We start from the raw sequence: 16,457 nt of genomic DNA, 5'->3' as shown, positions 1-16,457 counted from the left end.
GCTAAAAAGCAAGAAAAGCACACATTAGCACTTCTGTGATGGTTCCAGAAGGATCCACAGGACAGAGGGGCTGAGCCTGAGAGAGGGGGGCTGCAGCCCCTTACAGGGATGGGGCCCAGAGCCCATTTATGACCACTTCGCCCCGTGCTATTTAACCCGCCTGGATCCCAACAGCGTTCAGGGACCGACCTTCTCTCACACCAGTGTGTATCACTGCTCTGGGGGCCCTTTACTTCCATTCAGCAACACTGGATCAAATAATACAGGTTTTTTTCTTAATTTATTTTTTATTTTTACTCAGAACACATTAAAGGAGTCTCCTGCAGTAGGAAATGAATGATAGACTCAGTTCTTGATGGAGAAAGCAAAAAACTACTTCTATATGATATTAATGTGATCTTAAAATAGTGGGAAAGTTTTCTTTGAAGACATTGACAGAGAGGCGATGGTTTTGAGTAATTCAGGTTGATGTGTAGATGCTTTAAGATTAAATAAGTGCTATATAAAGGCCTGTCAGCCTGAATTCTAATGTGCTATGAGACATTTTGCATATTTAAGAGTATGCAAAATGTCTTGTACCACACTGGAATTCATTCTGACATGGCTTTATATAGCATTTATTTACACTCATATCGTACTTTAAGGGAGAACTGCAAACGCTGGCTCCGTTTTGAATGAAAGTAACAGAAGGCAACACTAATTGTTCTGTTTTCCTCCTCCAAAAAAGAAAACAAAACGAAAAAAATCCCACAACACAAAAAATAAAATAAAAGCAATCAAAAGTGGAAGCTTGTTTAATATTGCTCTACCATCATCCTGAAAGGCATAATAATTTGAGTTACACATCTGAACTGATTGGAGTTACAGAATCATATCTCCTTTTTGCATTTAACAATATATACAATATAAAATAAATACATTTACACAAATGGACATTGGTTGGAGCACACGGTATGATACACATCACAAAAATATACAGTTGATTGCTATACAGATGTGAAGCCCATCTACAGCTATAGACATGTTTGTTTTCATTTGTTGTTTTGTTTCGGTTTTTAACTACTGGCTATTATGCAACTCCTGGATTATTATAAGCAGTTTAATTTTTTTTGTCCTTTTACGATCTTTGCACAATAAGACTGCCGTAAAATGTTTTCCTAGGCAGGTAAACAGAGACGCTTAAATAATTAAAATACAATCACCAACACCTATTTTCTCTTCTATAAGAAAAATAGCAGTTTTAATTTTTTATATCTTTTTATGTTATCATTTAAATGCAAAATAGTGGAATAAATACAACAATCTGATCTGATTGAAACAAATGTGTAACTTCTGGGAGTTACACAATCATATTGCTTTAAATAAGAAAAAATTAAAAAATGAAGCAAAAATAGAAATTAAATTGTTATGGCTAAAACATACACCCTTTGAAATTTTCCCAACACTTCACATTAAGTAAGTGGTCTTGAAAGAACTCTTCTCCAGCAAGGTTTAAGATGAACAATGTTATAAAGCCCGTGCACTTTTTTTAGCTAAGTTTCAGGTAATGGTTTTACAGTCTTGAGATACTTGTTCTTTTGCAGCTCCAAAAAATTACGGAAAATGAAAACTAAAGTTTGCACCGTGTGCCTTTAACACATCTCCATTTTTTGTGTTTTTTGTATACTTCTAGTTGGTTGGCTTTTGACCCTGAAGCCCAAGTTCTTTAATGTGATACAGCAAAAACAATATTTATATTATATATTTATATATATATAGTGTACTTGAACAGTAGCAACTTAAACCCTGCACAAACTTTCTGGAAAATAAACTTTTTTTTTTTGCACTCTTACATATATAAATAATCTTATAGAATCAGCACCTTTTTCCCAGGAGTTGTATTATTTTTTTTGACATTTTTCAAAAGGGATGTGCCAATTTCTGAACTCCTATCACAGCTATAAATTTCAAGTTATTGACCATCTGAATGAATTGCTAATGATGATTTACCTAGAGTCACACTACAGTCACTTCTCTACTGAGAAAACACAATCTACAATATAGTCCCATATAGCTAATGATAGATACACAGTTTTTTTTTCTTTTTCCTAGCATGAGGCCCGAGAGAGCATGGGCCCATTGTTATTTTGTTTAAAGCACACAACGTAGCAATAGTTTTGGAAACTTGTCCGCACCAAAAAAGTTTTGCAACAACACAGAGCAAGTTAATAACAACATCTGAGAGATGATTGAATAAAAGCTATATTTACAGCATTTAAAAATTAGACTTATCTATAATCTTGAAATATTCAAAGTTTTATTTCTAAGCTATACATTGGTATTCTATAATAAACTGTTACAGAAATTATCCCTTGTTTTGAAAATATTATGATTTCAGTGTGTATCTGTTCATAACGAGTATTTGTTTGGAGTTTCGATCTCTTAATTATTACTAGGAAGAACTTTATTACCGGTAAGGAATAGAATATACTACTGTAATCTCCTGAGGAATTGTACATCCAATATTGTCTCTAATTCTACCCTGTGTCTATAAGCACACACCACAAGAATCCAAACACCACAAGAAGAACAAGACAACAGTCTTTGAATGCAACATAAAAATTCAGAAAAGCACAGCAAACATGAAACATTGAAAAGCTGAACTACATTTCTTTTGTTTGTTAGGATTACAATTTTAATTACATCTGTGTACATAGAATAAGGATGTTCACATAGTACAGGGAGCAGCTACTAACACTGGTACATTGGTATAGCATTTGATGGAGGTTATTGTTTATTGGTTATTTAGCGACTGTAGTTTTCTGGGGGCATCTAATCGGTTTATACATTAGATTACACCTCGTAACAGTCTTGAAACTGACTGACTTTCATGCTGTGACAATACTGGTTGAAAAGCACATATACTGGTTTAGCTACTTGTTAAGGATCGCCATTTACAAACGAAAATCTAAATCAATAAGTAAGGTACAGAAGTGTTAAATTCTTCAATTTGGTCAGAAGTCTACTACTCTGATTTCTTAATTTTTCAAATGGCAGCATTTGCCTCACCGCCTCTAAGCTACTATTGGTTCATAGAGTTTTTCTGCATCTGAGGTTACAATTTTGCAAACAGGCAGTAGTATCTCGTTCATTTGCAACTGAAGCAGCTAGAAATCACTCGGCGACTGCACCCCTGCGCAGTCGCTGTCTCCTAACACCATTACGGATTGGTATTTGACATGGATATAGTAGACTACTCGGCTATACTGCAGGTGTAATCTAATCCTTTGAGTCAGTGAACATTTAGTTATAAACTGGAGCTCATGTTAAGAAACTGGATGTTTTGGACCAGACTGGCACACAACATAAATTGCATCCGTGATAATATGCACCTTCCCTTCGACTATTGCTTTAGTAAGATAAATTCCCACATTAATAAATGGCTGAAAACTGGTAAAGCTGGTACAAAAAAATCTTCATTAGTAAGAAGAAACAAAACATTTAAAAAAATCTTCCTTCAGGATTCATTTGTCCTTCATTATTGTTCATCATTGTTCAAGCCAGCACAAAAATGCAGTATTTCTTTCTCTTTAGTATTGCATGAATGAATAAAGCTTAAACTATTCCCTGAAAAAGTTACATCGTAGCTAACCTAAGAAATATCTGGAAGACTTGAAAAAACAATTAAGGAATCAAATGGCTGTAACTGATCTAGATGGAAAATGCAATGATAAGAAGCAGCCGATGCATCGTCGCTTTAGTCGTCTAATTAGAGACTGCTCCTATGAAATCTAATACTGCATTCAGTCAGTTCATCGTGTTGTACTGTACTGCTAGGTACGGTGCTTCTCTCTTTGATTCCTTTGTCATTGGGGACATTATGGTTCATAATAAGTTCACTGGCATCCATATTATGGATTTCCATCCTTTGGCAGGCCTGGCTTCCATCTCTCTTCAATTAGAGACCTCTTTTAAAAAGTTCAGCAGCAAAGGAAAAACAAAAAGAGGAAAAGGAAAAAAGGAAAGGAAAGAACAGAAAGGAAAAGGGAGAAAAGGAAAAGGAAAAGAAAAAACTGCATCAGAAAGACACAGAAGAAAAAGTTGAAAGCTGCTTCACAGTCTTGCTGCTAAATATCAGTGCAGTCATTTAGTCATTTTTTCCTTAATTAAACACTAAGTTTCTTTGCCATTATTATCCTGTTTATTTTCCCTTTTTTCTTTTTTTTTTTTTTTTTTTTTTTTAAAACGTGCATGATGGGGAAGCCCATGATGCTTTAGTCAGACCTTGGCCTCCAGCATTTCCAAAAAAAGTTTGTGCATGGGGACTTTGCCTTCCAGTTTGATGTTGTAGAAATGCTGCACAGCCTTGGTGGAGGTTTGTCTCAGAAGTGGGAGAGTCATCAACATCTTGCCTGCACGACGAGGATCTTCCATGTGCTGCCCAGCCTCGTAATCCTGCAGAGCCTCATGTAAGACGTCCTGAAGTTTCTGCACTGCCTCAACATCCTCTATGTGCATTGAGTCTGCAAAACAAAGGAGCAACAGGAGGTTTCAGTCTGGTGTGCCAGGAGTTTGATAACGACACTTTCACTGGTTCTGCCCATCGTCTTTCACAAAGAGGAAAGATAATTACCCATTAATTTCTGTATTGACCTTTAGGAAAGTGTATTGCAATGCTGAGGAACTACAAACGTACAATTAACTCTTGGGTAAGTAATTCTTCTCCTCATCTTCCTCAAACAAGTGAAACAGTCACCCTCGGTGCTCCCCACACCATCTGTAGGGTTACTGCTTTGAAGGAATGACAGCGCCAAGGGGCTGAAGGAGTGAAAGGCTGCATTCTATCAGGGAAGCAAGGATAAAGCAAGGATGCTCTACTGTGGAAAAGCTCAGCAAAATTCTGTGTCAGGCTGCCCACTTGGAAGCCATGGACGTCACCAGTACTCAGAAACACTGACTGTAGGATTAGGACCATTGCACCAAAACAAGGGAAATGCTGGTCTGAAGGGATTTCCTGACAGGTTCAGCAAATTTTTTCTCCCTCAGGCATATTCAGACAGATAGGCAACACTTAGCATGTTCCTGAACAGCTTTTGTTCGGTGAAGCTAACATCTCCTACAAGGTGTAATCCTTCTCTCCCACCCCCACAGACAGCGGTTTATCTTGTTAGTGTTGGGGTTTTGCATTTTTTATAAAAGACTTAAAGCAAACACCTTGCCCTGCACCTTTGCAAGTGAGATGCCTTGGTGGTGTAAGTATTGAGTGACAGGCCCAGACGCAACACACACCAGGAACTAAACTAAACTGCTTCATGACCTGAAGAGATTAAAGCAATGGAAGTGTGAAATAAAGAGAAAATATCTAACTGAAATAACTGTAAACCCCTCAGCTGGATAGATACAGAAAGTGAAGATGTCCCTGAGAACACGCAGTTACTGGACCATGCTGAGATTACTTTGGGTGAGCAGCCCTAATTCTCTGACTTTTTATGTAGTCATAAATGCCAAAGAAACCCTGATGTAGTCCAAAGTGAGGGGAATGCAAGTAAGGAATAACAGTCGTGGGTGAAAGAGGCCACCAAACAGCCCCTATCAGCTACCAAAATTGGGATGGTCAACAGACTTACAGAGCCAATAAAGCACCACATGAAAATACAACTGCTGCAAGGGGGTACAAGCCCCAGGGACAGGCCACACTGTGCATGCATTGCTCAGGGTGAAACTGGGACACGGCACAATTAAAGTTCATCCTCCAAAACTCTACTTAGTGTAACACTGCTTTGCATCCTAATTTTTGGGTTTGGAATGAAGCCCCTGTTCACAGACAGAATAACAACTCAGGAGCTGGATAGTGAAGAACCCACTTCCACTATTTTTTACATGACCTGTAACCAGCAGTCTGATGCTCTGGATCAGTATTTGACAGAGCCTTGTGTTTTACCCTGTTGATGATTAAACATCAACTTTTGCACGTGCTTCAAATATCTGAATTACATTCAGAGAATTAAGATGCATCTAAGATTCATTTCCCAAAAGCTAACATGCAACTGTTTCCTCAGATAATTAGGCCAGATAGTAAATACCTGTCTCCTTTCAAATACAAACATGTAAACTGAAACACAAACCCGTAAGTAACAGGTTAACAAAAATGTTCCAGCTCTTATTGTCACAACAAATGTGCAAATTGAAAAGGAAAAAAAAAAAAAGGTACAGCTCTAAACCAGACAATTATATACAAGTTTGGATCATTTAGCACGTTTTATTGATTCTGATGACAGTTTATCTGTTAATTACACATAATGGAGTCCTATGGGAATTTTATATGTTTAATAATTCTGAGTCTTAGTGAATACATGCTCTAAGAAGCATACTAAGACATACGCCGCTGAGACGTGATGCTGCACATCAAGGTGCACTGTGCTGAAAGCACAGACACAGAAATTTCTCTCTTAGGGATAAAGAAGGCTACAACATTTTGAAAAAGATGACAGGCAAATATTACTTCTAGCAAAATTCAGTTCTAATTAATGTGAGACCATTCCCTGAATCCATACATTTTTGATAGTTTTCGAATATGGTAATTCTATTCAGTAATTCTGTGTCAATAAGAGAAAAGCCCTGAATTCTGTGTCCTACAAACAGATGTAATCGATACAGACATGCTAACACACACATACAGACGTGACTGATGTCTTAAGCACAGGGTCCAGCCACCAGGCTTAATTTGGGATGCAATCTCCAAAACCACTTGTCTTTACTCCCTAACTCTTTACCAACTCCTTGGATATTCACTGCTGTGCTACAGAACACACGATCTCCTACTCCAAGTAATTTTTCCACAAACCCTGTGCTGTTTGTGCAGAAAATACACATCTTTTCCTCCTCTGCCCAGATCCACAGTGCCAAGGACAGATTTGCTGGGAAGCCAAATAGGAGCATTTTATCTTGCAACAAATCCTTGATGAGTCAAAGACTGACTCTTCTCATTACATTTTTGGGGTTTTTTTACACCATGCTGCATAAAGAGAAAGGTCTTTCTTGAGAATGTGACTATAAAGGTTTAGTTTTTAACCCTTTACAAAACTGGTCTGGTTTTGCCCAGAATCAGTATTTCTAACAGTGACCATAAGTTTGCAAATAGGTGGATAGAATCCAGACTAAATGTATTTTTCACACAGAGGTGAAACTTGCCTAAGATGTTTAACTCTGCAGTTTGAAGAGCAATTTGGCCTGCAGTGTTAGGAATATCTACACTCTGCATATTTCTTATAATGAAAGTGAGTGAGGAGGAAAAAGAAGAGAACATCCCCCAGAAAGGAATCAAAACCTGCCCTCTGACACAGCTACTACATTTCATGCTTTGAAACTCTTCCACCGTGTGAAAAATATCTGAACACAAGGGCTCTTACCTCCTCCTTGCAGGGGTGATTGTGTACCATCCCTCTGGTAAACAGGGCAATTATTTACATAGAGAAGTAATAGTACTAAAGCATTTAATGTATTTCTTGCTGTCTTTGAAATTAATTTAATAGCTGGAAAGAACGTGCCCAGCCAGCTTGCCTCCCACAAATGGTGGCTCATGGAGCAGTTCAGGAAACTGTGCCCTGGGGAACAGATTTGGTCACAAGGAATGGGGTAAGAAAAAACAGCACAGAGAGGGGCACTTCCAGTGGTGATTAAGACTTCAAACTGTTCTTTTAAAATGGTGATTTAGCTTGAAAGATTTAAAAATTATGTAATCAAATTACTGTGATAATTTAACTCCCCATTTACAGAAAAGATTCAAACTCATTTCAGCTGTACTCATTCTAGGGTCTGCCAATGTTTAAATGCAAACTCAATAAATCTGTGCTATTTAATTAGACCATGATTCAGCTTGCAGATTGCTCAGGAAAATATTAATCTCTACAAAAATCCTTCTTTAAGTTTTAGCCTTGCAGTCTGGAACTTCCACTTTATTCATGATATTAAACGAATGTAGATCTTAATCCCTCAGGTGTAAGCCTTTGAAAATACGGAAAATGGTTGAAAATGCTGAACTAGCCAAGGGGAAAAGAGAAGGAAAAATAAAAGAGAGAAATCTTTTCAGTAACTACAGACCGGCAGATACAGAAGTGAATTCAGAGCAGGCTATCTCATTGCTAAATATTGCTTATGTATTGGGATAAATACAATCCTCAGCAATGTCATCGAGAACCAATATAATTTAAGGAAACACAGACAATTTGTGTGACAGTCTAGAAATAAAGAAAGAATTCCACAGAAAACATGAAATTGAATTGTAAGTGAGTTTGAATATTCTTCGTATACCATGAAAAACCTTTTTGTTTATGGGCTAGTTTGGAGGGTTTTTTAAGTGGTTTTGCAGCCAGTCTGAATAATTAACAATTACAACATCCCACACAGGTAATATCCAGAGGAAACCTATAGCCAGATGTAACACACTTAAAAACCAGTGCCTGTATAAATAATGAAATAAAAAAGGGTAATTTCAAAGTGTCATTTGAAAGACAGCAGAATTTGACAGTAAATGCCCTGCAAAAACATGATCCCAGGCTGGTGAAACTGAAGACAGACAAACACAAGACTTGTTGATACAGTTGCTGAGTACAAGAGATTTCCCTGGAAGGAAGAAGTTCCTGATCAAAGCTGCCATGGGAGAGAGTGAGATCAACAAATGAGGACATGGACTCATTGAGCTCCACTTGGAGAATCTTATTCTATCCTTGCAAATGCCTTCTTTCACCATCACAGTTTGGGAAAATAGAATTGTACCTCTTCTGATCAGTTGATTGATCAGATCATTGCACAGAAATAGGAGAAAACTGGGAGTTCTCATTCAAGAAAAACACCACAAGGTCCGGACAGAAACTCAGATTACAATCTACCTCATTTAAAATTCAAGCTTCATCTCAAATGCAGCAAACAAACATCCAGCCACCCAGGAATCAATTAGAACACATCACAAAGGGGGACAACTAGCTAAAAACGGGAAAGCACCTGAACTAAGGGCAAGGAAATCTCTCAAAACCCTGCTTTAAGGGAAGTTAAAGGCTGGTATCTATATATTTTGTATATAACATCACTCAGAAGTTGAAGAAAACCAGAGGTCTTAAGTGAAGTGTTTCTTCATGTCACAAAATTCAGACAGCAAAAAGAAAATAGGACAGTGAATCAAGCAGCAGGGAGCATACAGCACTGAATACACACATTAAGATGCTGGCAAACCACACTGGAGAAGTAGATACCAGTAAATACTTGAAATACAGCAACTGCTGTGATGTTTCTGATTCCATACAGCTGAGCAGTTCACAAACTCAATCTGGAGAAATCCCTTTAGAAAGCTGTAGGATCCTGGAAGAACTGGATGAGATCAAGATTAAGAACAAAAAGCAAAATGTTTTTGCTTTATGTAAGGATGAAAAAAATCCTAATCTGTGTTATGTCTCAAATAAAAGAGATTTTTTATCTAGATTGTACTGCTAATCCAAAAATCCCACAAAACCCACTGCAGTGTTTATTAATGGGTGAATTGTTCTCAGAACTACAGCATCCCTTCCTCTCTCCCTGAAACATATGCCAGATTTTCATAAGGACACAAAGTGCTTGCCCACACTGTGTTTCTGTACATTTTTATGAGAAACACAACACAGTGACATTTTGAAAAGCATACTGCTTAAGATAGAGGCACCCATGGAAATGGCCAATCACAAATCAAACCAGGTTCTTGGTCTCCTCAATCAACAAGAATTCCTGTCCTTTTTCCATCCAGAACTGAAGTTACCACAGACACTTACTTTGGTCTTCCCTGTGTTGGGTAAACAAATATACTTCATTTTGACCTGCCTATTTTTCCTGAGCAGAACTGTTTGCTGGGATTTGCATGGTTAGACTAAGACAAGCACAGAGGCAAACAGAGTATTTCCTGACAACAGAATATGGCAAAAATGGTCTGACATCTGGAATATTCTATTGGAAATGGACACTTCAATCGGAAGAGATGCTGAAAATGAAAGAGGAATAAATTAAAAATTCCTTGTCCATAGAAATTACAGGCAGTGAAAACCGAAAACAAAGGCTTGTGTGATTAATTTTAGTGACTGAGGCCTTAGTCTGGATTGCCCTGGTTTGGCCTACTTTTCAGAAGAGATAAAAAGTGAAGCCTCAAAACAGTTTTTAAAACACAGTAGGAAATAAAGCCATAGTAAGAAAAGGAATTACTTCATAGAATGGGGACTTTATTTCAGGGGCTAACTGGATTAGCAGTGAACTAAAACCATTGGCACAAGCAAGTTAAAACATAGTAAACCAGTATTTTCTCTTTCATTCCTGAAATGGCTTACTTTCCACTAGGAGAGGTAGCAAGGGCAATAAACACAGAAATATTTGCTGCAAAGCAGAACAAACAGCACACTATGAACTGGCTCAAGACCCTACACTATAAGGCTAATAAAAGCCTGGAAAAAAGGGAACTCAAATGATAGAGCTGGGGGTGAGACACCAACTTAAAAAAAATGTTGAATGAAGACTTCCAAGTACTTTTTATTCACTATAAGATGTAAGAAATTACCACAATTACCATTGAGGGCAACTAAGTTTGGCCTCGTTTCCTGCCCTTTGTGACTCTCATGCTACTAACAGGTAAATACTGCCTGCTTATTCCCTAACTAAGTGAGGAATAGGTTCAAGTTACTCAGTTACTATGAGTAGCTTCCAGAAAAAAAGAAAAAAAAATATGATTAACCACTGATTAAACATTAATTAACCACTGATCAACTCAGCTGCCATTTCCTAATGCCAACATTAAGCAACTGGTAACAGAGTTATTTATTTTTCCTAAGAATTGTGGTATCATCTATTTGATTACATGAAAATGGAATATGACAAATAAACTGTTTGCAAGCAACATGAAAACTCTGACTATGGTGGTGACTTCCTTTTCTAAAAATTTGTTTCTGTGGTGTACTATTCTCTATACAAAACTACATAAAAGAGTTAAGACCTTGCTATTTATATTTGTCAAAATAAAGACTGGTAACAAACCCTTAACACACAGCTATGTGTGTCTGTGTATATATACATCTGTGTATTTGTCCAGTCAAGACAGATATGTCTTAATCATGAATTCCAACACTAACAAGATGACTGTAGAAAACAAAATGAAAAACATTATTAGAAATGGAATACAGCATGTTGTGACATGCACTGGGAATAAAGATGATGTCCTGTGGAGTAAGTGATTTACTGGGCTCTACCAATTAATTTCCATTATGATAATATCATATAATGGTGATAGCCTAGTGCTCTGAGTATAATGTGTCTGGAAAGCTAAAAAACTTATAAGAACTTACTAATTTTTTAACAGGATGAGATGATAGTGTAACTTTACTGGCACCAATATTGATGTGCACTTTATTATGCTAAAATGCACAAGCTACTTTTTGGTTCACATGCCTTCTGTACTGAAAAAGACCAGAAATTTAAGGGTGAGCAGAAGTCCTCTTCTCCTTCTCGTGGTACATGCTACACAGACAGTATTAGCATTTAAGATTAAATTTTCAATAGTGCATAAAGCTGTACCTCTAAGTGCCTAGCATCCACATTTGGGTCAGGTTTTTCAAGATGCCAGCAGCCTACTAAGCAGATGCACAGACATCAGACTGTCAAATGCACTGACGTATTCTGACATTCCAGTTCCTTAGGTCTTAGATGGGATTGGAGCTTCTCTTATAACTCTGGTCTCAGTTGTGACTCCTAAGCTCTTCTGCAACATTTGGCCTGGAGGCCAAATTTAGTCCTTACTGATTAGTCAATTTCAAAAAACTGCTCACCTGTGACTCCCTGTTTAGTATTACCCTAATCAATACAAGGGAACACGCACGAGAGCAAGGAAAACATGAGCAGCTCATCTTTTCCATGCCGGAACATTCCCGTGCACGTGCCTGCACTTGTGTACACTTAAGCATATTTTGTAAATATTTCACCTTCCCTTACACACGAGGAAGTAATTGGTACATGCATGTTTTGGAAACCATTCAAAGTTGATTTTCTGCGTGGGTAAACAAAGTGCTCCTTGGTGCCAGCTCGCCTCATTTGGGCGGTGTGAGGCAGAACACGGGGCAGCCACGTCCCACAGCTTCCAGGTACCTCCTGGCTTTTGCGTACAGAAGGCAGGGAAAGAAGAGAGGAACTCGTGACACCAGCAGGACAAGGACAATGACAAGGAAAGAGTGACTTCTATGAAGTGTGAAGGCTGTGTTAATTACTATCAAATCAATGCAGATGCTCAAATCTAACCTGATAAATTCCATATTTACATATTAAATGTAACTGTTGAAATCATGCCTGTACAGACTTAACGTACACAACTGAAATGTCTATACATTTCAGTATTGTGCTCTTATATGTGTATTTAAACTCCCCAGAGTCTATTTGCACTCAGTTTGAAATGAGTGACAATCTACAACGTAGCCACATCTTGCATTTCTGGAAATTTATGGAAGTTGGTGTGGCATTGCCAGCCCTGCACAGGGAACATTTGATAGTGTCTGTCAGATAATCTCCCTGAAAAACTGCTACTCCTCCCCACCTTTTAGGGACCAAATGGCAGGATTATCTCACATCCAGCACTGCACAAATGGGCTCTGTAGACCTAAAGAAAAGTGTGTGTTTCAATGCTCATGCTACTGACATTTTTTGGCCAAAACAAAGCTTGTGGTATTTATTCAAACAAAATACAATCGATATGAAGACAATCTACAATTTCTTTTTCCTGCCTCCAAACACCAGCAGGGAAAGTACTATGACACTGTATCATAAATCACTAACACAGATACGAAGATATAGAACCATCTTTGTCAAGTGTTTACAGTAGAGTCAACTTGGGAATCTTTCTAGACAGTGTGGATATGGCAAAAATATCTGAAACACCCAAGATTTCTTATTATACTCTCCACAGCTATAAAAAGGCTAATATATTTTAAACTGAAAAACTAAAGAAAGCAGAAGTAGCAATAAAAATATATTAAAATGTGAATTGCTACTGGTTGATTTTCTAATGGCATTTTGTTTTTTTTATATAGCTACATTTTCATTAACCAAGTTCCTAGTTACATGAAAATAAGCTGTTCTGCTTTTGTCTGTTTAAAAAAAGACAAAAAGATTTAATCCAACTTAAATTTTATTTTAATAACATTTGTAAACTGAAACACTAAGGGCCTGATATCCACTGATGGGCTGTAATTCTGCAGGTGCTATTTTACACCTACAGATTACTGTAGCTGCATCTGGCAGAAGTTTGGTGTCCGCTGCACGCACAATCTGAAGCTGAAATGCTGAATGTCAGCATCTGAAACACTGTTGAAGGGGCAGTGCAATGGCTGGGCTAGTTTTTAACTCCTCCTTGCAACAGTTTCATTTTAAGACAGCAATTTTATCTCTTTGAAGATGAGGGAAGGAAAGGTTTTCACTTCAATGTGCCCTGAATTTTAGTATGCTGAACTGTATTTATCTCTGACATTATCCTGGTTGTAATTTCCAGTGAAGTTAATGAAGCTACAGATGATTTTGATACACTCTATGCACAGTGTATGACTAAACTTTTTTTTGGCAGCAGTTATTTTTTATTATTACTTAAACACTGTATATCTTTCCCTCTTTTTTTGGGGGTGGGGGGGGGAAAAGTGGGAGTGGTATTTAACATCATATCTGCCTATGCTAGCCTCATCATTTTTGTCAAGTAAACTGCAGAAGTATTTCTAATTCAGTCTTTGAATTACAAAATTTAAATAAATACAAAAGCCCTTCTCCATTTAGACTCCTAATTGCAGATAACTTTCTTGCTCTGATCATTAAGCATGACCAATTTTGAGAAATAACCTTCCTGGAGCTGCAAAACATCCTCAAGTGTCTATTTACAATGGTCTAAAATTATAAATAGTTCTTAAATTAAGAATAATTTTGATCTTTGAGAGGCATTTCAGTATTTTCTTAAATCTGGAATAAGATAATATTCCAAAATTAAGGGCAGAGTTAGTGGGGTGGAGAATATTTTACAAAGAAACTAATAATCATTTTGGCTTTGCATGTTTTTGAATTATATTTCTAATTAAAAATGCAGAGTGCTAAATCACATTACAAAGATAAATAGGAAAGTACAACTTCATTGTTGAAAACAATTTCCCTCCTATCAATCTAAGGATTCATGCATCAATATTGTAGATGAACTGTTAATTACAAAATCAATTAAAAAATTATTTCTAAAAACAGTCACGCGTCCTGGCTCTCAGGGGGGCAATTTGGGCAGAAGGTCTCATCTCACTAGGACCGCGCCAAATCACAAGTCGTCATCCACAAGTAAGCAAAAGCAATCTGGTTTTTCATTTTTCAGCGCGGCTGAGCCCAGCCTGAGATTGATCGTCACATATGGCCCCAGAAAACAAACTGTCAATACCTTGAATGCTGCAGAATTTGAACAAATAGCTGTCCGCCCATTCAAGCCACTCATTGCATCCCATTTAACAGATTTTATTGACAGTTTCCTTCTTGTAATTAAAGGGAAAACTACTGGCCAGCAACCAAGATAAAGTTCAAAGATAGGGTCAAAACAAAAGCAGATGGAGGGGCACGGTGTGACTGTCAATGGAACATAGCATCAGAGCATGTTATTGACACACAGGTATCTAATGATCGGCACGTCATTAAAGAGGGATCTATCGTGAACTTTATGCAAATGCTAAAAGGGACTTAAGACCACAATAAAGCATTAAGGAGACACAAAAAGAAAAACAACAAAGCACAAACGATTTTTACTTATCTGACAGTATTCACTGGTTCAGCACTTTTAAATTCAAATGCAGAAAAAAAATCTTTCTCAGCTTTTTTTAACTCTTGCTGCACAGGTAATAATTTTTTGCAGAAGCACTCTCAAGCACTCTCATAAATGCAAAGGATCCATAAGGTAAGGTGTGGTCCTTGTGAGATTCAATATAGATTTCCTCCCTCCTCCCATATCCCGAATTTAGTCTATCAAATTAATCAGTAGCTCCCTTTAAAGAGAAAATATGTAGCATATTCTCCAGCATCCTTTCTTTTGTTTTAATTGCAATGGTTAGACATGTCTGCATTATGAAATGGATTTAGGAGAACACCACCTATTTTCATTTGAAGGGATTTCTGCCGGTAAAACACTCTCCAAATAATACAGTGGAATATTCTCCACTCCCTTAGGAACATATTCCACAATTACTTTGAACCAGAAAATTGTTCTCAGTTTTAACTGCTTTATTTGTTGCCTTTTAGATGTAAAATCTGATTAGCAATTTCTTATTCTAAAATCCTGTTTTAAACCAACCCACAGAAAATATTAAGAAAGAGAAAGAAAGAAAGAAAGAAAGAAAGAGAAAGAAAGAAAGATTAAAAATGTAGCAACTGTCACGCCACCCTGCTAACCTGAATTAGCAAGTGCTATAGCTTTGAGGGTGACAAATTCTTCTTTCTCCAGCTTCATGCTCTTGTATTTCTTTACCAGCTGCAGTATGGCATTGTTAAGGTCAAGAAGGCCTGCCAATTTGGACTGGTCTTCATCCATAATATAATCTTCAGCATATACAAGCTCATCCTCAAAAGAAAGTGACCGGTATACAACACCGAGAATCAAGATCTCCATCCAAGCACTCTGCAGAAGGCTCATCTGGTCAGCTAGAGACAAAGTGGAGAATCCTGAATATGAAAAAAATAAAAATACAGGAAAAATATTAAGCACATTTGGAAATCTGATCCTCTTTTTGATTTATTTTTATACACATTGTGACAAAACATGCACGCATTCTATTATTCTCTCTTCTGCTTTTGTGTTCTCCTCCCCATCCTACTACAGGAAAGTGAATCAAAATAAAATGAAACATTTTGTAATCAAAAGAAAAGTTTTAAATAAGCAAGAATTTGCAGGCTCTTCCTGTAAAAATCATATTAATTTGTGGGGTATTGCAGTGGCAATCTGTGATTTGTATGCTATCTTCTTTGTTGCAAAACACTTGTGCTTAGTTGTAAAAACCTAATGTTGTGAAACAGGGATCTGCCTACTCTATCCACCACTACCACAATCAAAGAAGGATAATTTATGAGAAAAAACAGAAAACTTTATTAAAAGGGAAAATCTGATGTTTTAATAGAATTAAGGTAAGGATGAAAAATAAAAAAATTCTTCTCGAACTTTAACTTCAGGAAAAAGAGAAGTAACACTCACCCTTCTCAGAAAAGACACTAATCACTTCTGTCCTGGTGCCTGCCACTGCTACACTTGTTGAAACAACAGGGTGGCACACTGAAGTGCCAACTGAATAGCAATCAATCACACCATCCTTTTTTTGAGGGCAACCAAACATTTATTAAATGCCTCTTAATGAATTTAACTTTTGCTTGGCTTTTTTCCCCCCCTCTCCCTGCTGTCTCTCCTAATAGGATCACTAAGGGCAAAC

At 37.2% G+C, this 16,457-nt stretch overlaps 1 protein-coding gene across 13 annotated transcripts in view; it reads right to left on the bottom strand.

Moving 5' to 3' along the window:
• Nucleotides 1–275: 275 nt before the first annotated feature.
• Nucleotides 276–16,457, bottom strand: part of ESRRG (estrogen related receptor gamma) — a 371,095-nt gene continuing 354,913 nt past the window's right edge. For all 13 annotated transcript variants that reach the window (XM_041476974.1, XM_041476975.1, XM_041476970.1 and 10 more), the window contains 2 exons: nucleotides 15,430–15,699; nucleotides 276–4,502 (listed from right to left, as the gene is read on the bottom strand). In XM_041476974.1, coding sequence (XP_041332908.1) covers nucleotides 4,258–4,502; nucleotides 15,430–15,699 — 515 coding nt within the window. In that variant the 3' untranslated portion in view covers nucleotides 276–4,257. The remainder of the gene's footprint in view (nucleotides 4,503–15,429; nucleotides 15,700–16,457) is intronic.

The sequence above is a fragment of the Pyrgilauda ruficollis genome, unplaced genomic scaffold (genome assembly GCF_017590135.1).
Source record: "Pyrgilauda ruficollis isolate IOZ18807 unplaced genomic scaffold, ASM1759013v1 scaffold4, whole genome shotgun sequence".
NCBI lineage: Eukaryota > Metazoa > Chordata > Aves > Passeriformes > Passeridae > Pyrgilauda > Pyrgilauda ruficollis.
Note: the sequence above shows the minus strand (reverse complement) of the source record. Positions and strands in the feature narration are given on the sequence as shown.